Raw genomic sequence first — 27,252 nt, 5'->3', positions numbered from 1 at the left:
AAAGGACATGTAAGTAAGGTGAGTCAGAGTGTGATACAGACACATGAGAAGATCAGTGCATTATACTATACTTCAGAAAGTTACGTCACTGCTCGATATAAAAACTCCAGAATAATGAGCCATGAGAAGACAAGGGATGAAAACACTTTCAGATTTCTGACAACAATGAACAAAAAGTAGAAGATAACAAGATTATCAAATAAAATGTTCCTTACAGTGTTCAACGTTTCAATTTAATATAGCAGACGCTTTTGTCCAAATAACCAGAATCAGCTGTATGGGTCGAGTGTACGAGCACATAGAAGAAATGTGACTCTGGGGAAGTTTGCTCTCTTTGTACAAACAATCAACATAAACAATATGATCATATGTTCAAGTCAACTTAAGACATTGAACTGAGAGATAGGCCTAAAAGTGTGAGAGCTAATGTATGATGAAAAGAAGAGGGCATTTTATTCTACAGAGTAATGAATAGCTCTACGTTTTGTTTTTGTCTCCATTTATTGTTAGTGTCCTCCTCTTCACACATCTTCACACCTGTAGCAGAGGGGCTGATTGTACTGGTACGACTGGTTCTCTGTTGAGGGCTGGTGACAGCAGGTGAAGTGAAAATTCAAACATCCTGTTTTATAATGAGATAACTCTCTCTGTTACAGATACACAACATGTTTTGATCCTCACAGACTCATACATGTGAACATTGTGAGTCCACAGCAGCAGGTGTTTATGTTGTGCTCTTCTTCATCAGCTACATCCTATTATAACTTCAGTCATGTTCTGATAGAGGAAATCATTCCTGCTCTCTTCCAAAGACTCATTTCATCCAATAAAGCTGTCAATCATTTATTAGTCTGTCAGTGTGATGAGTGTTTCAGACTCTTCTCAGCACTGACTTGGAGGGAAAATGGCTCCACATTAGGTTGTGTGCTTCTAACATTAGTCAGTGTGTTTATGAATGAATACTGCAGCAAAACCCATAAAATGCCATCAAAAGATCTTTGTCTGTGTTCGTACAGAGCGGAGGAACAGTTTGTGTCAATGATTGAAAGCAGAGGACATGTCCACAGAGACAGAGAGCAGCTCTGAGAGGAAGCCCAGACAAACTGCAGCACAGGCCTCAGTCCTCCTCAGTGTGTTTGCTGCGACCACAATAACTTGATTTGATGACAAACTCTTCATCAACACATGGATGTTTTTACTCTGAGGCTCTGAACAAACATGTGGAGCAGCGGGAGAAGCACTTTTCACCGAGCTCTGAAGCTTTTTCAATCCTTTGAGGAGAGAAATGAGAGAGAAAAGCCGCTGAGCAGTGCTGCTCACGGCGGTGAATCTGTGCGCTTTGGAGGCTCCACAAAGAAGGCGCAGCGAGCAGCAGAGCTCAACATGACTTCAGTCTGAAGAGACACAAGTCTACTATCTGCTCCTTCACTGTCAGCCTTCAGCACGGCTCCATCTTTTAGTTTAGACTCTTTTATCAGGGAGAGAAAAACACAAGAGGCTCGGCTTTCAGACGGCCCAGAGGAGACCCGGTCCGGATTGAGTCTCTACGGTTCTCATGGTGCGTTTAAGAGCAGCGTATTGCTCATTGAGCTTTAACGTGTCAATCACTCCGTGCTGTGAACGACTCTACGACTGAACTATGGCAGAACAAGCTCCAGCCCCAGCCCCAGCCGCCGCCCCGGCCAAGGCGGCCAAGAAGAAGGCCCCCAAGCCGAAGAAGGCCGGCCCCAGCGTCAGCGAGCTCATCGTTACAGCTGTGTCCGCGTCCAAGGAGCGGAGCGGCGTGTCCGCGGCCGCCCTCAAGAAGGTCCTGGCTGCAGGAGGATACGATGTGGACAAGAACAAGGCCCGCGTCAAGACTGCTATTAAGAGTCTGGTGGCAAAGGGCACTCTGGTCCAGGTTAAGGGAACCGGGGCCTCCGGATCCTTCAAGATGAGCAAGAAGGTCGCAGAGAAGAAGCCGGCTAAGAAAGTCGCTCCTAAAGCCAAGAAACCTGCAGCGGCCAAGAAGCCCAAGGCAGCGGCAGCTAAGAAGCCAGTAGCAGCTAAGAAGTCCCCGAAGAAGGTCAAAAAACCCGCAGCGGCCAAGAAAGCAGCCAAAAGCCCCAAGAAGCCCACAAAGAGCCCTAAGAAGGCTACCAAGAGTCCAAAGAAGGCCACCAAGAGCCCCAAGAAGGTGGTCAAGAAGGCTCCTGCAGCCAAGAAAGCCCCCGCAAAGAAGGTTGCCAAGCCCAAAGTCAAGAAGGTAGCAGCAAAGAAGAAGTGAGCTGAGACCACCGAAGATTCACCTCAAAACTAAAGGCTCTTTTAAGAGCCACCCACATCTCACACTGAAGAGAGGAGTCCTGTTCATTCATGTCACATTTAACACATTCAATCAATTACAGAGACATTCATTCTTATTCACTGAGCTCTATGTCACCTCGTAGGCCCATTCAATTCAACTTATTACAATCACAGCAGACAGGACAAACATTTCAAGCTATGTAACATCAACAGGCCTCATTCAATAAGTCCTGTTCAACAACAAAACCTTGTTCAGCAGCGTTCATATGATAGGACTCAATCCATCACTTCAACAACATGGCTGCTGTGAGCTTAGAATATACTAACACAAATACACAATACACTGCTCCCAGTGCTCCTCAACTGAGCACCATCATCCAAATACATTTATCACAAGCAGACTGAGCTGAACAAGCTGTTACTCAAATACATCATTTCAATAACAAGCACTTCTTTAACAAACATGCTCTCTGTTTGGGTTTATAATGCAAGAGTCCCTGAAATATTCCTGAGGCCAGGTCATATTTAATTATCCAAAAGTGTTCAAACCCCAATCAATATTTTTTTAGTCTCATTTTCAACTCCATTACTAAACATTTCAATCAATATTTAGTGCAATGGTGTTATTTAGTTCCCACAGATCATGGTTCAAAGAGGATAACTCACTTGTTTTCATGGAACTTCATGTTAAATCTTTTTTAAATACATTGGAAAGCCCTAAATATAAATACAATAGTTTTACATGAAATAGATTTGTGTTTATTGTATTTTACATTTTAAATTTTTATTTATTTATTTATTTTTTACCAAGTGATGTTGATAAATTAACAAGAGACAACTCTCCTGTCATATGCTGCCATTTAATGCTGTATTTAGCTGGTTTGGAGGGCATATATTGCCTAAAATGGAAGGAACCTCTGAATGCCACTATCCTTTCATCCACTGTGACATTAGGGCCTGGATTAAAGACAAGTGGAAGTTGATCCACCCACTTGTCCCTCACTGTCCTAATGGCTGCAAGCTTGTCTCTCTTCCATCCAAGCTCCTGCAGTCACATTCCAAAGTGTCCTTGAGCAAGACACTGAACCCCAAACTGCTCCCGCTGTTGTTCAGCGGTGTGTGTATGAATGAGATTAGCTAATACTGATGGTCCCTTACTATAGCAGCCTCTACCATCATTGAGTGAATGTGGTATGAATGGGTGAATGCGACAAGTAGTGTAAAAGAGCTTTGAGTGGTCAGAAGACTAGAAAGACATATATGAGTACAAGTCTATTAAACATTTACCATTTACCATGACCATCTCAAAAGCTGACTGGATGTCTGTTACACGAGTCCCTGCTATCCTAGTGGCTCTGTCTTTATAATGTTTTCTGCAAACAGTTTTGCCTGACGTATATTTGGGGATGGAGATCGCTGAATTTCCTAATTTTTAGATGTGAATGACTTGCCTGGAGGAAAACGAATAGCTGTTTCCTCATTTGGTTCATAATCAGAATCATCAGACTCAGAATTGACCACAAGATGATCTTCATGTTCAGACACACCCTCCTCTCTTTCACTATCATGATAAAAAAAGGAGTGCCAGGGTTGTCACCTGTTTACTTCTGCTGCTCACTCTGTAACACTCTGACAGAGAGCATTTGAGAAATGAAGACAGAGTCAGATACGTCAGTCTGAAAACACCTTCTGCTTTTGTGAAGAGAACTCATCCAGGCGTAGATTTAGTAGATCACATGAAGCCATGTGTTCATGATGTTTCAGGGTCTTTGATGTCAAATGTTGGGCTGTCACCTTGTCAATAAGTCTTTTATTTCACACATGATATATTTTGTTTGATTTTCCTGGAACATTGCATCAACTGTCTTCATCTGTACTCGTGTTTGGAATGTCACATTGTCTTGATTTTGGATGCAAACTTGGATCCTGAAGACTTCCTGCTCACTCTCTGAGAGGGACAGCAGGTCTTCAGCATCATCACTGAGCGGCTCTTCTCTTTAGAGTCAGCTCAGAGACTGAGTGCAGCAGGATGGAGCTACATGGTGTCAGCGAGGCCAGGTGGAGACTTTAGTCTCAAAGCTGCTCATGAATGGAGATGTTTCTCTCACTGTCTTTACAAATGTTCTCTAAGGACTGATGGAAATTAAACTTTCATGTTGTTGCTGATAGTGAGCTCAAGGTCGATGTAAAACCACTTCCTGTTACACACCCTGTTTTTCTAAGTTATTGTGTGTCAATCTAACCTTCACAAAGGATTACATTCTAAACAGGTTCAGTGTGAGCATTAAACAAAGTGACACAACAAGGAAGGTTACATGTGAACACAGTTACAACCAGGAAGCTTTGCATCTCTGTGCTGATCAATAAAACCATGAGTTAAACAAGAACTAATACACACCTGCACAAACTCTGATCAGAGGTTAGTTGAAGCTGAAGAGTTGATGAGAGTTTCTGATTCTGCTTCATGTTTGGTTGTGAACTCTGAACCACTCTAAATACATTGTTACAGGACTACTGGTTATTTTATCATTTTTTCAAGCTTAAAACGATATTAATGTGAATGAATGTCAATAACTAAGAGATCTCATGTTAGACAATTGTTGGCAGTATTTGAGCATCCATTGAGCTCGTGTTTGAGCATATGGAGGCAGCACTGCTCCAGCTCTGTCATGTTATCATCTGAGTGAAGAGAAGTCTGATATATGCTGCTCGTGATGTGATTCTTTTATAGACACACAGCTCTAATAATTTATCTAAGAGAGGGGCCAGTGATGAAGCTCGGTGATTACGGTATAACTGATTTTTGTGAAACTTTTCCAAATGTGTGCTGAAGCGTTGACTGTAAAGGTGATATAACATAATGTGGAAATGTTCCCTGTAGGTGTAGTGAGGTGGCTCTTAAAAGAGCCGTTGTTGTGGTGGTTGGAGCAGCAGTAGAAGACAGTTTATGCTCTCTCTCCACGGATGCGTCTGGCCAGCTGGATGTCTTTGGGCATGATGGTGACCCTCTTGGCATGGATGGCGCACAGGTTGGTGTCCTCGAACAGTCCCACGAGGTAAGCCTCGCTGGCCTCCTGCAGAGCCATAACGGCGGAGCTCTGGAAGCGCAGGTCGGTCTTGAAATCCTGAGCGATCTCACGGACCAGGCGCTGGAAGGGCAGCTTGCGGATCAGCAGCTCGGTGGACTTCTGGTAGCGACGGATCTCTCTCAGGGCCACGGTACCGGGCCTGTAACGATGAGGCTTCTTCACGCCTCCGGTAGCCGGTGCGCTCTTACGGGCTGCCTTGGTGGCCAGCTGCTTCCTGGGGGCTTTGCCTCCGGTGGACTTACGAGCTGTCTGCTTGGTTCTTGCCATTGTCTCTGCTTACTGTGAGCGGGAGAATAATGTTGGAGACAGAGGAGGCGCGCTGCTCTTAAAGCGGAGGAGCAGCTGTGACACGGTGACGCTGATTCAGACCTCCGGCTCGTGATTGGTGAGAGGCCGCTCCTGGAGCCCAGCCCCGCCGCAGAGGGGGGAGCGGGCCCCCGCCTCAAACTCCGCTGCTTATTGGAGAGAAATGCCTCCAGACTGTGAAGCGGGGCTGAGCGCGGACCGCCCTCTGCTGCTCTGCTGGAAGCCTCTTTTCTGGTTGGTGAGCCAGGAAAACGCGCGCGCTCCGCGGGTATATAACCTGGGTGTGGTCTATGGAGGACATTATTTCTCTGTGTCTAGACTCTAGAAACAACCCCAAAAATGAGTGGAAGAGGCAAAACCGGCGGAAAGGCCAGAGCAAAGGCAAAGACCCGCTCATCCCGTGCCGGGCTCCAGTTCCCGGTCGGTCGTGTCCACAGACTGCTGCGCAAAGGGAACTATGCCCAGCGTGTTGGTGCCGGTGCCCCCGTGTACCTGGCAGCTGTGCTGGAGTACCTGACTGCTGAGATCCTGGAGTTGGCTGGAAACGCTGCCCGTGACAACAAGAAGACTCGTATCATCCCCCGTCACCTGCAGCTGGCTGTCCGCAACGACGAGGAGCTCAACAAGCTGCTGGGCGGAGTGACCATCGCTCAGGGCGGCGTGCTGCCCAACATCCAGGCTGTCCTGCTGCCCAAGAAGACCGAGAAGGCCGCCAAGAAGTAAACACCTACCAAGGACTGCAAACAAACACAAAGGCTCTTTTAAGAGCCACTCACCATACACCTTAAAGAGCAGAGCTTCACTGATGTGAAAATAAGGGATTGATGTATTGTTTACTCTGATTACTTGATGCATCGCATGAAGGCTTTTCTCAGATTCATAACTGGAATAAATGAATCACACAAGGCGACCTTAATTCTTCCTTTCTCTTTAATATAAATCAATGATGGGAAACTTTGTAATCTTTTATAAAATACATACATGAAGGCTGGTGTAATACAAACCGCTTAACACCCACAATGTGACTGACTGAGTCGCAGATCTTCTGACCCCGTGTTGGTGTCTTCCCAGTAGAATAACAGTCACAATGGCTTTTAATATTATTTTTTTCATTTCAAAATGAAATGAAAAAAATAAACACACTTTCCACTTGCTTCCCAAAACTTAAAAAATAACATTTCCTTAGTCAAACCAAAATTAGCTTTTCCTCTATGGCAAGGAGCTAAGCTACAATAAACAACTTCATATTATTGATAATATTAATATTTCATCATTTATGTTGGGATCCAGTCTCTCCTATTTTCACTCTTCTTACTAAGGAAGCTGAAAATACGAGCTGTCTTGTCCGACAGCAACACAAATGAAACAAAGTATTTTGCATTGTCATCACTCCCTTTTCTCTCTGTCTCCCTATGCCTGTCCGTCTCTCTCTTACTTCACTTTCATCTTACGTAAAACGTGCAAACAAAAAAAAAACCTGGTTACAACTGATTACATGAATGAAGGCTGTGTCCTGTTCAGTTGTCCCAGAGAGACATCACTGAAGTGACAGGAAGCCATATTTCATTTGATCATCTACACATAAAAGTGGATGTGCACTAACAGGACAGAACACAGGTGCTCTCATGGCTGGACAAAACAATGCAGAAGAGCCCGTTTGAATGCCTTTGTAGTGCACATAAAATATCATAAAATGTCCTCTCTGGTGACCTTTTAGTGGAAAACACAATAAAAGTGGTCACAGGTGCCCGTCCAGTGGACAGGCTGTAAACAAAGGGCTCTCTTGATGCTTTTCCAGTAAATACAATGTTAGGACGTTCCTCCTCAGGTTCCCCTCCAGTGGTTTCAATGTTTAAAAAGCCTTTATTTGAACTTGGGCCTGATGATATGTGTTTGTGTGAAGATCTCACTACCTGCTGAAGCTATCTAACAAGCTAAACAGAGAAATAAACTCCACAACGAAGTTGCTGTCTTTGAAGTTTACTGAAGTTTACTGAAGTTATCTTTCTTCTGTGAAACTGCAGTCTCCTCTCTTTGCATCAAGGTGAAGGTACTTCAAAAATACACCACAAGGTGGAACTGTAACACAACAAATAAACCAGATGTGTGTTCTCCTTTCACAAAATTACATTTTCACCTCAAATTGACGTATAAATGTTTAACAAAATGCAGAGAAGTAAGCGTTAGATGCTCAGACCTCCCTGGAGTACAAACCCTAGACTCTTCTCTGATTATCTGGGCCTCAGTATGCTGAAATGAACCCTAAACTGTGGTTATCAGAGGGTAAGAGGCAGATCTTTTAGTGCTCTGCTCCTCACATCACACAGGAGGAGCCCTTTTTGTTTGTTTGTCCTCAATGCTCCTCAAACAGACTGAGTACGTCCCTGCTCTTCATCATTCTCACTCAGTCTGATAAAGACAAACCTCTAACTTGAATGGATGTGACATCAGCTGCTGTGACTGATGGTCATTGCTCCTCTCCTCCAGGTGGAGGCGCTGTAGGACAAACAAACACAGCTGCTCTGTGCAGATGTGTATGGAAACAAGAAGCAGCAGAAGCAGTGCTGAAGCTGTTGTAACATGTAGAAACATTGATGTTGAGCCTGTGTGTGTTTGTGTGTCAGAGTGCAGAGTGTAAAAAGACTGGGTCCCGCTGTATTACTCAGGCTGCACTACAGCGTCTATTCTCAGGCGCGATCCCACTACTGAGCGGCACGAGGGCTTTGACCTGCTCCGTCTCCGACCTGGGCCGGTGCACCCCTCCTTAGACGACCTGGTGGTCCCGGGCTCCCCCAGGAGCACCATATCGATACCGAACTTAGTGCGGACACCCGATCGAAACAGTCCGCTGCAGCTCAGAGCTCCCGAGCTCAAACGATCCTCCAGCCTCAGCCTCCCGGTAGCTTGGATTATAGGCGCGCGCCACCGCACCCGGCGAGAGTTCCTCTCTTTCATAGAGATTTTGTGGTTTTACGCACGCGACGTCATCAGAGAGGACGCTCAGGCTGGGAGCTTTATTTATGTTGTGTGTTTATATGTTGTTTTGGACAGATCTTAATGTTAAAGTTACACTTTGCTTCACATCTTAAGGCTCTCTGTTACTTAGATAATAAAAGTGAGACCACTGCAGATAAAGTTATTTGGGTATTTCTGTAAACCTGCCTTCTCTTGTATCAGACACCGGGATAAAGGCCCGGGAGAGGTGCTCGTATATATATATATATATATATATATATATATATATATATATATATATATATATATATATATATATATATATATATATATATATATATATATATATATATGGCAAGCCGTTCAGGAAATAATATATTGAATGAAAGTCTGAATATATTGAATGAAACTCGATATATATGGAATGAAGTCTGAATATATTGAATGAAACTCGATATATATGGAATGAAACTCGATATATATGGAATGAAAGTCTGAATATATGGAATGAAACTCGATATATATGGAATGAAAGTCTGAATATATGGAATGAAACTCGATATATATGGAATGAAAGTCTGAATACATGGAATGAAACTTGATATATATGGAATGAAAGTCTGAATATATGGAATGAAACTTGATATATATGGAATGAAAGTCTGAATATATGGAATGAAACTTGATATATATGGAATGAAAGTCTGAATATATCGAATGAAACTCGATATATATGGAATGAAGTCTGAATATATTGAATGAAACTTGATATATATGGAATGAAGTCTGAATATATTGAATGAAACTTGATATATATGGAATGAAGTCTGAATATATTGAATGAAAGCTTAAATAAGTACTCTGAACACCACTTATAATCGTATTGTTTTATTGTCATCAAAGAGACTCATCTTTTATTAATGTCTCTCTGAAAATAAACTTTTGCACTTCTTTTTAGTGTTTCTGAGGGGACACATTTTCCTCTACCTCTGTAACCTGTGGTAATTTGGTCGTACTTTTTCATTACACTCACTCACTGTCAGATGATGCACACAGGTATGAGCTCCACCTGTTAACATTGAACAGGATGCTACATTATCACAAGTCATAACAAAAGTTAGCTAGCGAACTAGAGGACTGAACCACCTGAATAAAGAAGGGGCAATATCTTTAGCCTTTGTAGAAGTGTGTATAACCTGTGATATTTAATATTTTCGTATTTTCACTTGTTTACTACCCTCCGAAATGCTTCTGCAGCCCACTGCTTCGTGTTCCTCTCGTCTCTCTGTGCAGACGGTCCGATCATCACTTTTGGATGAAACCAACTTAATATAGAGGAGGGGTGGGTTCCTTTTTCCTATACGGATTGACTAAACAGCACATGCATTACCCAAGGGGTTGATAACCCCTTCATTAATTAAAATTGCAGTGAAAACATCTCGTGCCTCCCTCACGGTTGCATTACTAAAAGCTACGTCTAACCGGAAAACAAAATCACACCCCTATGATCACACCCCAGAAAGACAAGATGGCGCAGGCCATACATGACGTGATTTTTCATTCCATATATTCCGAGTTTCATTCCATATATATCGAGTTTCATTCCATATATATCAAGTTTCATTCAATATATTCAGACTTCATTCAATATATTCAGACTTCATTCCATATATCGAGTTTCATTCAATATATTCAGACTTCATTCCATATATATCGAGTTTCATTCAATATATTCAGACTTCATTCCATATATATCAAGTTTCATTCCATATATTCAGACTTCATTCCATATATATCAAGTTTCATTCCATATATATCAAGTTTCATTCAATATATTCAGACTTCATTCCATATATATCAAGTTTCATTCCATATATATCAAGTTTCATTCAATATATTCAGACTTCATTCCATATATATCGAGTTTCATTCCATATATATCAAGTTTCATTCAATATATTCAGACTTCATTCCATATATATCGAGTTTCATTCAATATATTCAGACTTCATTCCATATATATCGAGTTTCATTCAATATATTCAGACTTCATTCCATATATATCAAGTTTCATTCCATATATATCAAGTTTCATTCCATATATATCAAGTTTCATTCAATATATTCAGACTTCATTCCATATATATCAAGTTTCATTCCATATATATCAAGTTTCATTCCATATATTCAGACTTCATTCCATATATATCGAGTTTCATTCCATATATATCAAGTTTCATTCAATATATTCAGACTTTCAATCCATATATTCAGACTTCATTCCATATATATTAATTTCCTGAACGGCTTGCCATATATATATATATATATATATATATATATATATTTACATTTACATTTACATTTACATTTACATAGCAATGTGGTCAGGCGGATATGATCACAGGGTACAGCTCTAATCACAGCGGTTCGTCTACATCACCTCAGGCCTGGTAACGGAGGCGTTACAGCACCTGGCTGACCAGATTACAGACGTGGAGAAAAAACATCCTCACTCTCTGCTCATCATTCTCTGGGATTTTAACAGAGCAAATTTAACCCACGAACTACCTAAATACAGACAGCATATTAAGTGTCCCACCAGGGAGTCTAACACTCTGGACCACTGCTACACAGTAATAAAGGACTCATATCGCTCTGTCCCCCGTGCAGCTTTAGGACTATCTGATCACTGTCTGATTCACCTCATCCCGACCTACAGGCAGAAGTTAAAAACGGCTAAGCCTGTAGTTAGGACTGTGAAGAAGTGGACGGAGGAGTCAAAGCAGGAGTTACAAGCCTGCTTTGATTGCACTGATTGGACTGTTTTTGAAGCTGCATCAGGAAACCTCAATGAACTCACTGACACTGTGACTTCATACATCAGCTTCTGTGAGGACATGTGTGTGCAGACCAGGACCTTCCGCACATACAACAACAACAAGCCCTGGTTCACACCTCAACTGAGGAAGCTGCTTCAGGCCAAAGAAGAGGCCTACAGGAGTGGGGACCGGGACCTGTTCAAGCAGGCCAGAAACAAACTGACGAGGGGGATCAAGGTAGCTAAGAGGAGCTACACTGAGAAGTTAAAACAGAGCTTCTCTGCCTCAATGACTACAGGCCCGTCGCCCTGACGTCTGTGGTCATGAAGTCCTTCGAGAGACTGGTGTTGAGCCACCTGAAGGACATCACAGGCCCCCTGCTGGACCCCCTGCAGTTTGCCTACCGGGCAAACAGGTCGGTGGAGGATGCAGTCAACATGGGTCTGAACTACATCCTGCATCACCTGGACTCCCCAAGGGCCTACGCTAGGATCCTGTTTGTGGACTTCAGCTCTGCGTTCAACACCATCATACCATCCTGCACCAGAAACTCACCCAGTTCACAGTGCCGGCCTCCATCTGTCAGTGGATCACCACCTTCCTGACGGACAGGAGACAGCAGGTGAGGCTGGGGAGCATCAAATCCAGCACCCGGACCATCAGCACTGGCGCCCCACAGGGATGTGTTCTCTCCCCACTTCTCTTCTCCCTCTACACCAATGACTGCACCTCAGGGGACCCCTGAAACTCCTGAAGTTCACAGACGACACCACCGTCATTGGTCTCATCCAGGACGGAGACGAGTCTGCTTACAGACAAGAGGTGGAGCAGCTGGCTCTCTGGTGTAGTCAGAACCATCTGGAGCTGAACCCGCTCAAGACGGTAGAGCTGACAGTGGACTTCAGGAGAAACTAGACAAACAGACTGCAACGGACTATAAGGACTGCAGAAAAAATCATCGGTGTCGACCTGCCCCCCATCCAGGACTTGTACCGGTCCCGGTCCAGGAAACGGGCAGGTAGCATCACCGCTGACCCCTCACACCCTGGACACAAATTCTTCAAACTCCTCCCCTCCGGCAGGCGCTACAGATCACTGTGCGCCAAAACAACCCGCCATAAGAACAGTTTCTTCCCCCAGGCTGTCACTCTGATGAACACTAAACCATAACAGTGTCATACCTGTCAGATAAATACTCTCTGTAAATATACATGTAGATATACAATGCAACAATTCTCCAAGCAGAATTCCATATTTCTATTTTTTGTACTATTTAACTATTTTTATAATGTAAAACTACCTCTGCAACTCACCACTGCACTTTATCATATTATTTAAGCCTGTACATATTAGTAGAGCGTATTTTTTTGTTTCTTGTATTTATAGCTAATGTTATTGTTATTATATTATTTATTTTATTTTTTATTGTAGTTCTTATTCTTATGCATTGTACAAAGAGAGCACAGTTTACTAAAGTCAAATTCCTTGTGTGTTCAAGCATACCTGGCGAATAAAGCTGATTCTGATTCTGATTCACACCTGCAGATCATGCGTCCTTTGAAGTGATCTCCAGTGATCTCACTTTAAAAATTCACACAGCAAAGATACACCTTCATCAGTTTTTAGAAATAGACGATTAAACACAAATGATAAAAAAATGAGATCAAAGTAGCTCAAATATGGTTTCAGGTGACACTGACAATGACTAGTATGTTCTAATGAGCACTAATGTGGTGAAATAAACCTGGTTTCATTCATGGTTTCCTTCAACTGTCATATCCCAACAAATACGTGTGAAAGTGAAATGAATCTGTTCACTGAAATCAGCTTTGATATAGAAGTCAAGATAACAATGTTAAAACCCAATAATGACTTATTCTAATGGAAGGCAGAGTTGTTAAAAAACAGACGAACATTTCCCTGAAACGGAAACAAAAGTAAACTGTCAAATAATACCAGAGCTGGCCTTAACCATGTTGGTGCCCAAGAGGCACCACAAGATTTTAGCTGTTGCTCCTTGTATTGCAGTCAGCTCCACCACCAATCAAAATATTCATAAACTTCAAGAGAAGTGGCATTAAGATTTATATTTTACATATTTTCTTTATTTTAAAAAAGAAAAATAACTCTGAACAATCAACAACAAAATGTCAACAACAATAATACTTATCCTGGATAAACAAAAATAGAATACATAAACAAAGACCTATAAATACAATACTTTTCAAAGATTGCACACAATACATACTAGAGGACCCTGTCTGTTTTTATTGATGAATAACAAAATAAAAATATTTAAGAAATGGAATCACATAATATTTACAAACACAAAAAAAAAGACTACTTAAATGTCAGGTGCCTGTGCAGAGGTGGAGGCAGAGGACCCTGACAGAGCATAACTTGGCTGTGCAGAGGTGGAGGGAGAAGACCTGATGGAGCATCACTTGGCTGTGCAGAGGTGGAGGGAGAAGACCTGATGAAGCATCACTTGGTTGTGCAGAGGTGGAGGGAGCAGAAAGGGTCACAGATGGTCCAGGGATAGCAGTTGATGGATTTAGATATTTTAAAAGTGCATCTGTAGAAGGAAGATGAAGAAAATAAATAACTCAGCCTAAGAAACAACCTACCAGCCCCCTTATTGTATTGCTGCATCCACACTGTGCTTATTTTTTGGGAAACGTATTACTTTTACTCCACTACACTCAGAAGACAATTATCTTACTTTACTAGCTTTGAAGTCAGTTCATGAATGTCCTTCTCTTTTCTGAAATCTGATCCTAAGACAGTAAACTGTGTTTGTGTAGTTCTGTTTGTCTCAGTGGTTTAGTCGTACCTGTATATCGTGCGTCTCCACGGTTGAACGTGGAGCAAACACAGAGCAGATTTCACTTAGATCAGGCAGTTCATGTAGAGGTGGTAATGATGGCTATAATTCTCCACCTGAGCACCCATGGTCATATCTTCAGCCCGTGTTAGAGGTTTTTGAAATGAAGAATGATGCGTATCATTTGAAATGTTCTCCCTGTTTCCCACTCTGCCCAAACATACAAACATTCACTGTCCAACCAGTTGAATTGTGAATGTTATAGGTCACATTAAAGGTGGAAAAAATTCTGACATGATTTATCTTGGTCTCATTTTTTTACATCACAAAACCTAGCATTTTAACAGAGGTGTGTAGACTTTTGCTATCCACTGAATATACTCTATTGGTGAGAATTATTCTAAAATATTGATTATAATTTAATTTGGCATTGTAAACATTCCATAAGATGGTGCCATATCCCCATGCTTCCACAGTGAGATCACTATTTTGAATTTTCCTTCACCTAAACATCTTTGTGGCACTATATAAACTACGCAGGCTACAGATAACTTCCATGCAAAACAACTTTACTGTAAGATTTTCCACACAAGAACATTTTAATAATACAGAAAAATATATAAATTTGTTTTACAGGTTGGTGTTCTTCTTCCAGTCTTTTGAGGAGCCTTGTTGTACATGGGGCAGTCCTCAGCAGGCAAGTGATATCATCCATGTAGCTTCTAAGTGGGGGAAGCCTCCGACCTGCAGGCAGCCTGACACCACCCACCACCTGCCTTGCTCCAACCAGGATGACTTCAAAAGCTGCCACAAAGAGGATAGGGGAGATGGAGCACCCCATTGCAATCCCCACTTCCAGCCGTTGCCAACAAGAGGTGAAGCTCCTGCTCACCACGTACAAATCCCTCAATAACCTGGCCCCCCCATACCTCACTGACCTTCTCCAGTACTACCACCCCTCCCGCCGCCACCGATCCTCTGACTCCAACCTCCTCACTCCCATTACTAAATCCAAGCACTTTACCTTGGGGGACCGGGCCTTTGCCATAGCCGCCCCCACCCTCTGGAACTCTCTCCCCCCACACATCCGTGCTTCTGACTCACTTCATTCATTTAAGAAACAGTTCAAAACTTACCTTTTCAAACAGGCATTCCCCACACATTAATTATTCCACCTCTTCCCTTGTCGTCTGCTTGTCTTATATGTCTTTATTGTATTTATTTATTGTTTCTCTTGTAAAGCGTCTTTGAGTTATTGAAAAGCGCTATATAAAACTTAGGTATTATTATTATTAAGCTCTGCAGTGCAAGACACATATGAAAATCCTGTAAGTATGTCATCACCATGGCCTTGATGTTCACTGGGATGTAGAAGTAGTCCAGCCTGAAGGCAATAAGTTGATGTGGGACTGACCCATAGGCATTAACTAGGTCCAGCCACGTGCAGGTCCTCCTTCTTCTTTTTAGCAGACTGGATCTGTTCCCAAATCATCGACGCATGCTCCATACAGCCCGGGAAACCAGGGACCCCGGCCTTCTGGCAGCTAGTGTCAATGTAGTTGTTCTCCATTAGGTAGGTGGTGATCCTTCTTGCCATGACAGAAAAGAAAATCTTCCCATCAACATTCAGTCGGGCTATACTCCTGAATTGGTTGAGGGACTTGGAATTCAGCTCTTTTGGGATAGCCACTGCCACTGCCCTTTGCCACTCTGATGGGATGCTCTCTTCCTAGTCCAGGTAACTTTCATGAGGGACCAAAGGAGCTTCAGCACTCTTGGACAGTTCTTATATAGTTTGTATGGTGTTCCGTTTGGTCCTGGGGCTGAGGCAGATCTTGCTCGCAGGGTCACCTGCCTGACCTCACTGAGTTTGGGTGGTGATGCATCAAACAAGGCTGGTGGTTCAGGGGGCTTCGGCACGTAACCTGGTGAGCCTAGGGGCTCCCTTCTTGAAGGGTCACTGTACTGTGCGTGAAGATGTTCCTCCAGCTCTTCTTTGGAGGCTTCCAGTGTTCCACTGGTCCTCTCCTTAAGGAGCCCACGGGCATAGTAGGTTAGCAAGCCTTCCCTTGATCTCATCCCAGAGGACTTTCAGATCCTCTTTTTCCGACTCATCTGCCCTCCTCCAGCGCTTGTGTAGCCTTCTTCTGCTTGCTACCAGATCATCTATTTCCTTCTCCCTCCTCCCCTTTATCCTTGCTGCTGCCTTCTTGAATGTTACCTCGCCATACCTGCCTCTGCTCTCTTCATACAGGATTTCCCCAAACAGGTTCAACTTGGTTTCAGCCGAGCCTCTCAGCGTTCTCTCCAGCAGATTGCTCAGGTGTTCATCTAAGATTCTCCACTCTGCAGTGTCATTGGACTTTGGCCATATGATGCTGTTCCTTCGACCAGGGCTCTATAGACTTCTGGCTCTCTGGTTTGACTCCGCTCCTGGGTTGCTTGGGGGTGTTTCTGGGTTGACATTGAAGTATCTGATAGTTAATAAGTAACTGACGTAAAACAAGTCAAAGAGAAACCTATGTTGCCCCAGACATTCAAGGAATTTTGGTTGAGACCCCCTTCCAATTTAGTGACATGCATGGACAAGTTTGGGCTTTGCAGTAGGCTATGTCATTGGCTCAAAGACCTATAAAAGGTGCTGGTCAACAGCACTCTGAGAGTCAGCAGATTTGCAGAGCTGTTCTCCCAAGCATTCCGGGTGCTTGTTCGATACTGGTATTGTTTTCTTGTAATAAACGTATTACTATGCAAGCAAGCCAGTGTCACGAAGATTCCTTCTGCATCTACACATCACAGGCGGTCAAGATACAACAACATCTTGGGGGTCACCGGCATTCCTGTCTACCGACCTTGCCTCCACAATGTTGGGCCCATCGGCGCTGTGGTTTTCAACCTGGCCCTGGATCCCACTTGTCTGACCTGCCCTTCTCAGGGCAGTGCAAGGTTGCTTTTGGCTCACACCACCACACTTCATCCTTCCCATGTGAATGCATATTAACATACTAAATAATATAAGATGTATGTATACAAAAAATGTAAATACAACTAGAATAAAAATGAGGGGATTATAAAAATGTGAATGCAAAATTGTACTACCCCACCTGGTGTTTCTACACCTGAACTACTTTACAAACAGTAGCTCAGCTCTTTGACTCGAATCCACATCAAAACAATGCAAATGAACAGCTCACAACTGCGAATCGGTTCTCATGCTTCACTTAAAAGAGCCGTTCAAAAGACTGACTCGTTTGCGAACCTCACATCTCTAATGGTTTCTAAATAAACATATTGTACAGAATCTACTACTATGTATTCTTGACTGCATTTATATATTTTGAAAATACAACGTTTTGAGATATTTTCAAAAGTACTTTGAATACTTCAGTACTTTTATAAGGAAGTTCTCCAGGACTTTAACTCAAGTTATAATTTGACAGAGCAACTTTCACTTGTATTGAAGTAATATTTGACCTGGAGTATCTATACTTTGACTTAAGTAAGGAAGCTGTGTACTTTGTCTGTCACTGCAGGTTGTAAAGAAACTTGATATTAATCGGTATAGTGTCACCCATCAATAGCTTGCCTGGCCTCTCCTCCTCAATGAGCAGATAATGAGCAGGTGACGTGCAGCAGTGAAGTGATGCGCCGGGCAAGGGTCAAGGGGGAGCAAAACAATATACCTTTTTAACGTAGTTGTGTTTTCTTGACTTATTTTGTAACAATATTAATTTATATCAAGAAAATGACAGTAGATGAAATACTAGGCAATAAAGTGATAGATAAACACATTTTCTTTTTTCCCCTTCATATTGTCTTCAACTTAACATGGCGCCCCCTTCGGACTGACGGCGCCCCTAGCATTTGCCTATACTGCCTATACCACAGGCCGGGCCTGCCTAGAACAGTCCAGGCGCAGGTGATGGAGAGTCTCATCCTCATCACACGAGGGCACACTGCTGTTCACACTGATCAGCCACACGGTGTCCTGGAGGTTTTCAGATAAGACCCCAGACCTCAGTTTGTTAATTTGGACTTTATTCAACCTGAAGTTGATTCTAGTTTCCTCCTAAGTTGTCATAAGCCAATATGATTAATGTAAATAAATCATTTACAACATGAGCTCATCTCTCCACCTCTCTTCATTGCAGCAGAATGACGTTTGTTTTATCATCGTTTAAAAGACTATTTTTTAAAAGGTCCGGAATACCGGATAAATAAAGTGAATCATGCTTCAAGGAGGAAATAAACCACACACATATATTTAGCTGGAACGAAGAACACAAAACAAAACTTAATTTTCTGCACATGCACATATTAACACGTGGCACTTCAGTATAAGAGCAGATCTATAACATTTTGGTGTAACATTTAACACCCCACATTCTTCATTAATCATGTGAAACTCAGGACACGCTGACAGTATTGCCAGGATCTGATGATAACTGACGTCCCTTACATCAACTATACATTTATAAAGTCAAAGGATATAAATCTTTATCTCAAGTTTACTGCTGGGTTACATGCGGTTGGATTCTGTGCTGTGTACTGGATAGGCCAAGTGACTGATGACAACATGTGATGTGGATTCATTTTACTTGAATCGAATTCGTACAAAAGTGAGAAATTCAAGAGAAGGCAGGTTTACAGACATACCCAAATAACTTTATCTGCAGTGGTCTCACTTTTATTATCTAAGTAACAGAGAGCCTTAAGATGTGAAGCAAAGTGTAACTTTAGCATTAAGATCTATCCAAAACAACATATAAACACACAGCATCAATAAAGCTCCCAGCCTGAGCGTCCTCTCTGATGACGTCGCGTGCGTAAAACCACAAACCCTCTATGAATGAGAGAATCTCTCGCCGGGTGCGGTGGCGCGCGCCTGTAATCCAAGCTACCGGGAGGCTGAGGCTGGAGGATCGTTTGAGCTCAGGAGCTCTGAGCTGCAGCGGACTGTGTCGATCGGGTGTCCGCACTAAGTTCGGTATCGATATGGTGCTCCTGGGGGAGCCCGGGACCACCAGGTCGTCTAAGGAGGGGTGCACCGGCCCAGGTCGGAGACGGAGCAGGTCAAAGCCCTCGTGCCGCTCAGTAGTGGGATCGCGCCTGAGAATAGACGCTGTAGTGCAGCCTGAGTAATACAGCGGGGCCCAGTCTTTTTACACTCTGCACACTGACAAACAAACACACACAGGCTCAACATCAATGTTTCTACATGTTACAACAGCTTCAGCACTGCTTCTGCTGCTTCTTGTTTCCATACACACCTGCACAGAGCAGCTGTGATTGATTGTCCTGCAGCGCCTCCACCTGGAGGAGAGGAGCAATGACCATCAGTCACAGCAGCTGATGTCACATCCATTCAAGTTAGAGGTTTGTCTTTATCAGACTGAGAGAGCATGATGAAGAGCAGGGACGTACTCAGTCTGTTTGAGGAGCATTGAGGACAAACAAACAAAAAGGGCTCCTCCTGTGTGATGTGAGGAGCAGAGCACTAAAAGATCTGCCTCTTACCCTCTGATAACCACAGTTTAGGGTTCATTTCAGCATACTGAGGCCCAGATAATCAGAGAAGAGTCTAGGGTTTGTTCTCCAGGGAGGTCTGAGCATCTAACGCTTACTTCTCTGCATTTTGTTGAACATTTATACGTCAATTTGAGGTGAAAATGTAATTTTGTGAAAGGAGAACACACATCTTGTGTATTTTTTGTGTTACAGTTCCACCTTGTGGTGTATTTTTGAAGTACCTTCACCGTGATGCAAAGAAAGGAGACTGCAGTTTCCCAGAAGAAAGATAACTTCAGTAAACTTCATCAAAGGCAGCAACTTTGTTGTGGAGTTTATTTCTCTGTTTAGCTTGTTAGATAGCTTCAGCAGGTAGTGAGATCTTCACACAAACACATATCATCAGGCCCAAGTTCATATAAAGGCTTTTTAAACATTGAAACCACTGGAGGGGAACCTGAGGAGGAACGTCCTAACATTGTATTTACTGGAAAAGCATCAAGAGAGCCCTTTGTTTACAGCCTGTCCACTGGACGGGCACCTGTGACAACTTTTATTGTTTTTTCCACTAAAAGGTCACCAGAGAGGACATTTTATGATATTTTATGTGCGCTACAAAGGCATTCAAACGGGCTCTTCTGCATTGTTTTGTCCAGCCATGAGAGCACCGGTGTTCTGTCCTGTTAGTGCACATCCACTTTTACGTGTAGATGATCAAATGACATATGGCTTCCTGTCACTTCAGTGATGTCTCTCTGGGACAACTGAACAGGACACAGCCTTCATTCATGTAATCAGTTGTAACCAGGTTTTTTTTGTTTGCATGTTTTACGTAAGATGAAAGTGAAGTAAGAGAGAGACGGACAGGCATAGGGAGACAGAGAGAAAAGGGAGTGATGACAATGCAAAATACTTTGTTTCATTTGTGTTGCTGTCGGACAAGACAGCTCGTATTTTCAGCTTCCTGTTGGTACTTAGTAAGAAGAGTGAAAATAGGAGAGACTGGATCCCAACATAAATGATGAAATATTAATATTATCAATAATATGAAGTTGTTTATTGTAGCTTAGCTCCTTGCCATAGAGGAAAAGCTAATTTTGGTTTGACTAAGGAAATGTTATTTTTTAAGTTTTGGGAAGCAAGTGGAAAGTGTGTTTATTTTTTTCATTTCATTTTGAAATGAAAAAAATAATATTAAAAGCCATTGTGACCATTGTGTTATTCTCCTGGGAAGACACCAGCACGGGGTCAGAAGATCTGCGACTCCTCAAGACGCAGTTCCACTAAGGAAGTCACATTGTGGGTGTTAAGCAGTTTGTATTACACCAGCTTTCATGTATGTATTTTATAAAAGATTACAAAGTTTCCCATCATTGATTTATATTAAAGAGAAAGGAAGAATTAAGGTCGCCTTGTGTGATTAATATTTCTTCTTCCAGTTATGAATCCTGAGAAAAGCCTTCATGCGATGCATCAAGTAATCAGAACAATATATGAATCCCTCATTTTCACATCAGTGAAGCTCTGCTCTTTAAGGTGTATGGTGAGTGGCTCTTAAAAGAGCCTTTGTGTTTGTTTGCAGTCCTTGGTAAGTGTTTACTTCTTGGCGGCCTTCTCGGTCTTCTTGGGCAGCAGGACAGCCTGGATGTTGGGCAGCACGCCGCCCTGAGCGATGGTCACTCCGCCCAGCAGCTTGTTGAGCTCCTCGTCGTTGCGGACAGCCAGCTGCAGGTGACGGGGGATGATACGAGTCTTCTTGTTGTCACGGGCAGCGTTTCCAGCCAACTCCAGGATCTCAGCGGTCAGGTACTCCAGCACAGCTGCCAGGTACACGGGGGCACCGGCACCAACACGCTGGGCATAGTTCCCTTTACGCAGCAGTCTGTGGACACGACCGACCGGGAACTGGAGCCCGGCACGGGATGAGCGGGTCTTTGCCTTTGCTCTGGCCTTTCCGCCGGTTTTGCCTCTTCCACTCATTTTTGGGGTTGTTTCTAGAGTCTAGACTCAGAGAAATAATGTCCTCCATAGACCACACCCAGGTTATATACCCGCGGAGCGCGCGCGTTTTCCTGGCTCACCAACCAGAAAAGAGGCTTCCAGCAGAGCAGCAGAGGGCGGTCCGCGCTCAGCCCCGCTTCACAGTCTGGAGGCATTTCTTTCCAATAAACGGCGGAGCTTGAGGCGGGGGCTCGCTCCCCCCTCTGCGGCGGGGCTGGGCTCCAGGAGCGGCCTCTCACCAATCACGAGCCGGAGGTCTGAAGCAGCGTCACCGTGTCACAGTTGCTCCTCCGCTTTAAGAGCAGCGCGCCTCCTCTCTCTTCAACATTATTCTCCCGCTCTCAGTAAGCAGAGACAATGGCAAGAACCAAGCAGACCGCTCGTAAGTCCACCGGAGGCAAAGCCCCCAGGAAGCAGTTGGCCACCAAGGCAGCCCGCAAGAGCGCACCGGCTACCGGAGGCGTGAAGAAGCCTCATCGTTACAGGCCCGGTACCGTGGCCCTGAGAGAGATCCGTCGTTACCAGAAGTCAACTGAGCTGCTGATCCGCAAGCTGCCCTTCCAGCGCCTGGTCCGTGAGATCGCTCAGGACTTCAAGACCGACCTGCGCTTCCAGAGCTCCGCCGTCATGGCTCTGCAGGAGGCCAGCGAGGCTTACCTCGTGGGTCTCTTCGAGGACACCAACCTGTGCGCCATCCATGCCAAGAGGGTCACCATCATGCCCAAAGACATCCAGCTGGCCAGACGCATCCGTGGAGAGAGAGCATAAACTGTCTTCTGCTGCTCCGACCACACAACAACGGCTCTTTTAAGAGCCACCTCACTACACCTACAGAGATCATTTCCACATTATGTTACATCACCTTTACAGTCAACGATTCAGCACACATTTGGAAAAGTTTCACACAAATCAATCAAACCGTTATCACCGAGCTTCATCACTGGCCCCTCTCTTAGATAAATTATTAGAGCTGTGTGAATATAAAAGAATCACATCACGAGCAGCATATATCAGACTTCTCTTCACTCAGATGATAACATGACAGAGCTGGAACAATGCTGCCTCCATATGCTCAAACACGAGCTCAATGGATGCTCAAATACTGCCAACAATTGTCTAACATGAGATCTCTTAGTTATTGACATTCATTCACATTAATATCGTTTTAAGCTCAAATCACTGATTAAACAACCAGCAGTCCTGTAACAATGTATTCAGAGTGGTTCAGAGTTCACAACCAATCATGAAGCAGAATCAGAAACTCTCATCAACTCTTCAGCTTCAACTAACCTCTGATCAGAGTGTGTGCAGGTGTGTATTAGTTCTTGTTTTACTCATGGTTTTATTGATCAGCACAGAGATGCAAAGCTTCCTGGTTGTAACTGTGTTCACATGTAACCTTCCTGTGATGTGTATGTTCACACAGTTCATTGGTTCATTCCTTGCAGGACACAGAAAGCAGGTGAGCTACAGGTGGAGCTCCCAGCGAGCAACCATAGCTGTCCGAGGTGCTGAAGTGAAAGCTGCCAAAGCTTGGTGTGTCACTTTGTTTAATGCTCACACTGAACCTGTTTATAATGTAATCCTTTGTGAAGGTGAGATTGACACACAATAACTTAGAAAAACAGGGTGTATGACAGGAAGTGGTTTTACATCGACCTCGAGCTCACTATCAGCAACAACATGAAAGTTTAATTTGCAGCAGACCTGCTGTCCCTCTCAGAGAGTGAGCAGGAAGTCTTCAGGATCCAAGTTTGCATCCAAAATCAAGACAATGTGTCATTCCAAACACGAGTACAGATGAAGACAGTTGATGCAATGTTCCAGGAAAATCAAACAAAATATATCATGTGTGAAATAAAAGACTTATTGACAAGGTGACAGCCCAACATTTGACATCAAAGACCCTGAAACATCATGAACACATGGCTTCATGTGATCTACTAAATCTACGCCTGGATGAGTTCTCTTCACAAAAGCAGAAGGTGTTTTCAGACTGACGTATCTGACTCTGTCTTCATATCTCAAATGCTCTCTGTCAGAGTGTTACAGAATGAGCAGCAGAAGTAAACAGGTGACAACCCTGGCACTCCTTTTTTTATCATGATAGTGAAAGAGAGGAGGGTGTGTCTAAACATGAAGATCATCTTGTGGTCAATTCTGAGTCTGATGATTCTGAATCTGAACCAAATGAGGAAACAGCAATTCGTTTTCCTCCAGGCAAGACATTCACATCTAAAAATGAGGAAATACAGTGATCTCCATCCCCAAATATACGTCAGGCAAAAAATTATAAAGACAGAGCCACTAGGATAGCAGGGACTCGTGTAACAGACATCCAGTCAGCTTTTGAGCTGATCATGGTAAATGGTAAATGTTTAATAGACTTGTACTTGTACATCTCTTTCTAGTCTTCTGACCACTCAAAGCTCTTTTACACTACTCGTCACATTCACCCATTCATACCACATTCACTCAATGATGGTAGAGGCTGCTATAGTAAGGGACCATCAGTATTAGCTAATGTCATTCACACACAGCTGAACAACAGCGGGAGCAGTTTGGGGTTCAGTGTCTTGCTCAAGGACACTTTGGAATGTGACTGCAGGAGCTTGGATGGAAGAGAGACAAGCTGGCAGCCATTAGGACAGTGAGGGACAAGTGGGTGGATCAACTTCCACTTGTCTTTAATCCAGGCCCTAATGTCACAGTGGATGAAAGGATAGTGGCATTCAGAGGTTCCTTCAATTTTAGGTAATATATGCCCTCCAAACCAGCTAAATACAGCTTTAAATGGCAGCATATGACAGGAGAGTTGTCTCTTGTTAATTTATCAACATCACTTGGTAAAAAAAAAATCAAAAAAAAAATCAAAATTTAAAACGTAAAATACAATAAACACAAATCTATTTCATGTAAAACTATTGTATTTATATTTAGGGCTTTCCAATGTATTTAAAAAACATTTAACATGAAGTTTCATGAAAACAAGTGAGTTATCCTCTTTGAACCATGATCTGTGGGAACTAAAGAACACCATTGCACTAAATATTGATTGAAATGGTTAGTAATGGAGTTGATAATGAGACTAAAAAAATATTGATTGGGGTTTTAACACTTTTGGATAATTAAATATGACCTGGCCTCAGGTAGATTTCAGGGACTCTTGCATTATAAACCCAAACAGAGAGCATGTTTGTTAAAGAAGTGTTTGTTATTGAAATGATGTATTTGAGTAACAGCTTGTTCAGCTCAGTCTGCTTGTGATAAATGTATTTGGATGATGGTGCTCAGTTGAGGAGCACTGGGAGCAGTGTGTTTTGTATTTGTGGTAGTATATTCTAAGCTCCCAGCAGCCATGTAGTTGAAGTGATGGATTGAGTCCTATCATATGAACGCTGCTGAACAGGGTTTTGTTGTTGAACAGGACTTATTGAATGAGGCCTGTTGATGTTACATAGCTTGAAATGTTTGTCCTGCCTGCTGTGAATGTAAGGAGTGGGATTGAAATGGCCTACGAGGTGACATAGAGCTCAGTGAATAAGAATGAATGTCTCTGTAATTGATTGAATGTGACATGAATGAACAGGACTCCTCTCTTCAGTGTGAGATGTGGGTGGCTCTTAAAAGAGCCTTTAGTTTTGAGGTGAATCTTCGGTGGTCTCAGCTCACTTCTTCTTTGCTGCTGCCTTCTTGACTTTGGGCTTGGCAACCTTCTTTGCGGGGGCTTTCTTGGCTGCAGGAGCCTTCTTGACCACCTTCTTGGGACTCTTGGTGGCCTTCTTGGGGCTCTTTGTAGCCTTCTTAGGGCTCTTTGTGGGCTTCTTGGGGCTCTTGGCTGCTTTCTTGGCCGCCGCGGGTTTCTTGACCTTCTTCGGGGACTTCTTAGCTGCTACTGGCTTCTTAGCTGCCGCTGCCTTGGGCTTCTTGGCCGCTGCAGGTTTCTTGGCTTTAGGAGCGACTTTCTTAGCCGGCTTCTTCTCTGCGACCTTCTTGCTCATCTTGAAGGATCCGGAGGCCCCGGTTCCCTTAACCTGGACCAGAGTGCCCTTTGCCACCAGACTCTTAATAGCAGTCTTGACGCGGGCCTTGTTCTTGTCCACATCGTATCCTCCTGCAGCCAGGACCTTCTTGAGGGCGGCCGCGGACACGCCGCTCCGCTCCTTGGACGCGGCCACAGCTGTAACGATGAGCTCGCTGACGCTGGGGCCGGCCTTCTTCGGCTTGGAAGCCTTCTTCTTGGCTGCCTTGGCCGGGGCGGCGGCTGGGGCTGGAGCTTGTTCTGCCATAGTTAAGTCGTAGAGTCGTTCACAGCACGGAGTGACTGACACGTTAAAGCTCAATGAGCAATACGCTGCTCTTAAACGCACCATGAGAACCGTAGAGACTCAATCCGGACCGGGTCTCCTCTGGGCCGTCTGAAAGCCGAGCCTCTTGTGTTTTCTCTCCCTGATAAAAGAGTCCAAACTAAAAGATGGAGCCGTGCTGAAGGCTGACAGTGAAGGAGCAGATAGTGGACTTGTGTCTCTTCAGACTGAAGTCATGTTGAGCTCTGCTGCTCGCTGCGCCTTCTTTGTGGAGCCTCCAAAGCGCACAGATTCACCGCCGTGAGCAGCACTGCTCAGCGGCTTTTCTCTCTCATTTCTCTCCTCAAAGGATTGAAAAAGCTTCAGAGCTCGGTGAAAAGTGCTTCTCCCGCTGCTCCACATGTTTGTTCAGAGCCTCAGAGTAAAAACATCCATGTGTTGATGAAGAGTTTGTCATCAAATCAAGTTATTGTGGTCGCAGCAAACACACTGAGGAGGACTGAGGCCTGTGTTGCAGTTTGTCCAGGCTTCCTCTCAGAGCTGCTCTCTGTCTCTGTGGACATGTCCTCTGCTTTCAATCATTGACACAAACTGTTCCTCTGCTCTGTACGAACACAGACAAAGATCTTTTGATGGCACTTTATGGGTTTTGCTGCAGTATTCATTCATAAACACACTGACTAATGTTAGAATCACACAACCTAATGTGGAGCCATTTTCCCTCCAAGTCAGTGCTGAGAAGAGTCTGAAACACTGATCACACTGACAGACTAATAAATGATTGACAGCTTTATTGGATGAAATAAGTCTTTGGAAGAGAGCAGGAATGATTTCCTCTACCAGAACATGACTGAAGTTATAATAGGATGTAGCTGATGAAGAAGAGCACAACATAAACACCTGCTGCTGTGGACTCACAATGTTCACATGTATAAGTTTGTGAGGATCAAAACATGTCGTGTATCTGTAACAGAGAGAGTTATCTCATTATAAAACAGGTTGTTTGATTTTTCACTTCACCTGCTGTCACCAGCCCTCAACAGAGAACCAGTCGGACCTGTACAATCAGCCCCTCTGCTACAGGTGTGAAGATGTGTGAAGAGGAGGACACTAACAATAAATGGAGACAAAAACAAAACGTAGAGCTATTCATT

The 27,252-nt window shown here is 43.6% G+C and overlaps 6 protein-coding genes across 6 annotated transcripts; 3 read left to right on the top strand and 3 right to left on the bottom strand.

Moving 5' to 3' along the window:
* The first annotated feature begins 1,107 nt into the window (after positions 1 to 1,107).
* Positions 1,108 to 2,319, top strand: LOC117817091 (histone H1-like). The gene has a single exon (XM_034689583.1). The coding sequence runs from the start codon at positions 1,640 to 1,642 to the stop codon at positions 2,264 to 2,266; it is 627 nt and encodes a 208-aa protein (XP_034545474.1). The 5' UTR covers positions 1,108 to 1,639; the 3' UTR covers positions 2,267 to 2,319.
* Positions 2,320 to 5,176: 2,857 nt separating this feature from the next.
* Positions 5,177 to 5,657, bottom strand: LOC117817104 (histone H3). Its single transcript, XM_034689594.1, has one exon. It carries the CDS (start codon positions 5,640 to 5,642, stop codon positions 5,232 to 5,234), a length of 411 nt encoding a protein of 136 aa, XP_034545485.1. The 5' UTR covers positions 5,643 to 5,657; the 3' UTR covers positions 5,177 to 5,231.
* A 320-nt stretch (positions 5,658 to 5,977) lies between these two features.
* On the top strand, positions 5,978 to 6,591 carry LOC117817115 (histone H2A). The gene has a single exon (XM_034689604.1). The coding sequence runs from the start codon at positions 6,021 to 6,023 to the stop codon at positions 6,402 to 6,404; it is 384 nt and encodes a 127-aa protein (XP_034545495.1). The 5' UTR covers positions 5,978 to 6,020; the 3' UTR covers positions 6,405 to 6,591.
* A 14,745-nt stretch (positions 6,592 to 21,336) lies between these two features.
* On the bottom strand, positions 21,337 to 21,789 carry LOC117817110 (histone H2A). Its single transcript, XM_034689599.1, has one exon. It carries the CDS (start codon positions 21,768 to 21,770, stop codon positions 21,387 to 21,389), a length of 384 nt encoding a protein of 127 aa, XP_034545490.1. The 5' UTR covers positions 21,771 to 21,789; the 3' UTR covers positions 21,337 to 21,386.
* A 344-nt stretch (positions 21,790 to 22,133) lies between these two features.
* Positions 22,134 to 22,610, top strand: LOC117817101 (histone H3). The gene has a single exon (XM_034689590.1). The coding sequence runs from the start codon at positions 22,149 to 22,151 to the stop codon at positions 22,557 to 22,559; it is 411 nt and encodes a 136-aa protein (XP_034545481.1). The 5' UTR covers positions 22,134 to 22,148; the 3' UTR covers positions 22,560 to 22,610.
* A 2,798-nt stretch (positions 22,611 to 25,408) lies between these two features.
* LOC117817089 (histone H1-like) lies at positions 25,409 to 26,593 on the bottom strand. Its single transcript, XM_034689580.1, has one exon. The coding sequence runs from the start codon at positions 26,162 to 26,164 to the stop codon at positions 25,460 to 25,462; it is 705 nt and encodes a 234-aa protein (XP_034545471.1). The 5' UTR covers positions 26,165 to 26,593; the 3' UTR covers positions 25,409 to 25,459.
* Between the last annotated feature and the right edge of the window lie 659 nt (positions 26,594 to 27,252).

The sequence above is a fragment of the Notolabrus celidotus genome, chromosome 8 (genome assembly GCF_009762535.1).
Source record: "Notolabrus celidotus isolate fNotCel1 chromosome 8, fNotCel1.pri, whole genome shotgun sequence".
NCBI classification, from domain to species: Eukaryota; Metazoa; Chordata; class Actinopteri; order Labriformes; family Labridae; genus Notolabrus; species Notolabrus celidotus.
This window is presented reverse-complemented; position numbering and strand designations above follow the sequence as displayed.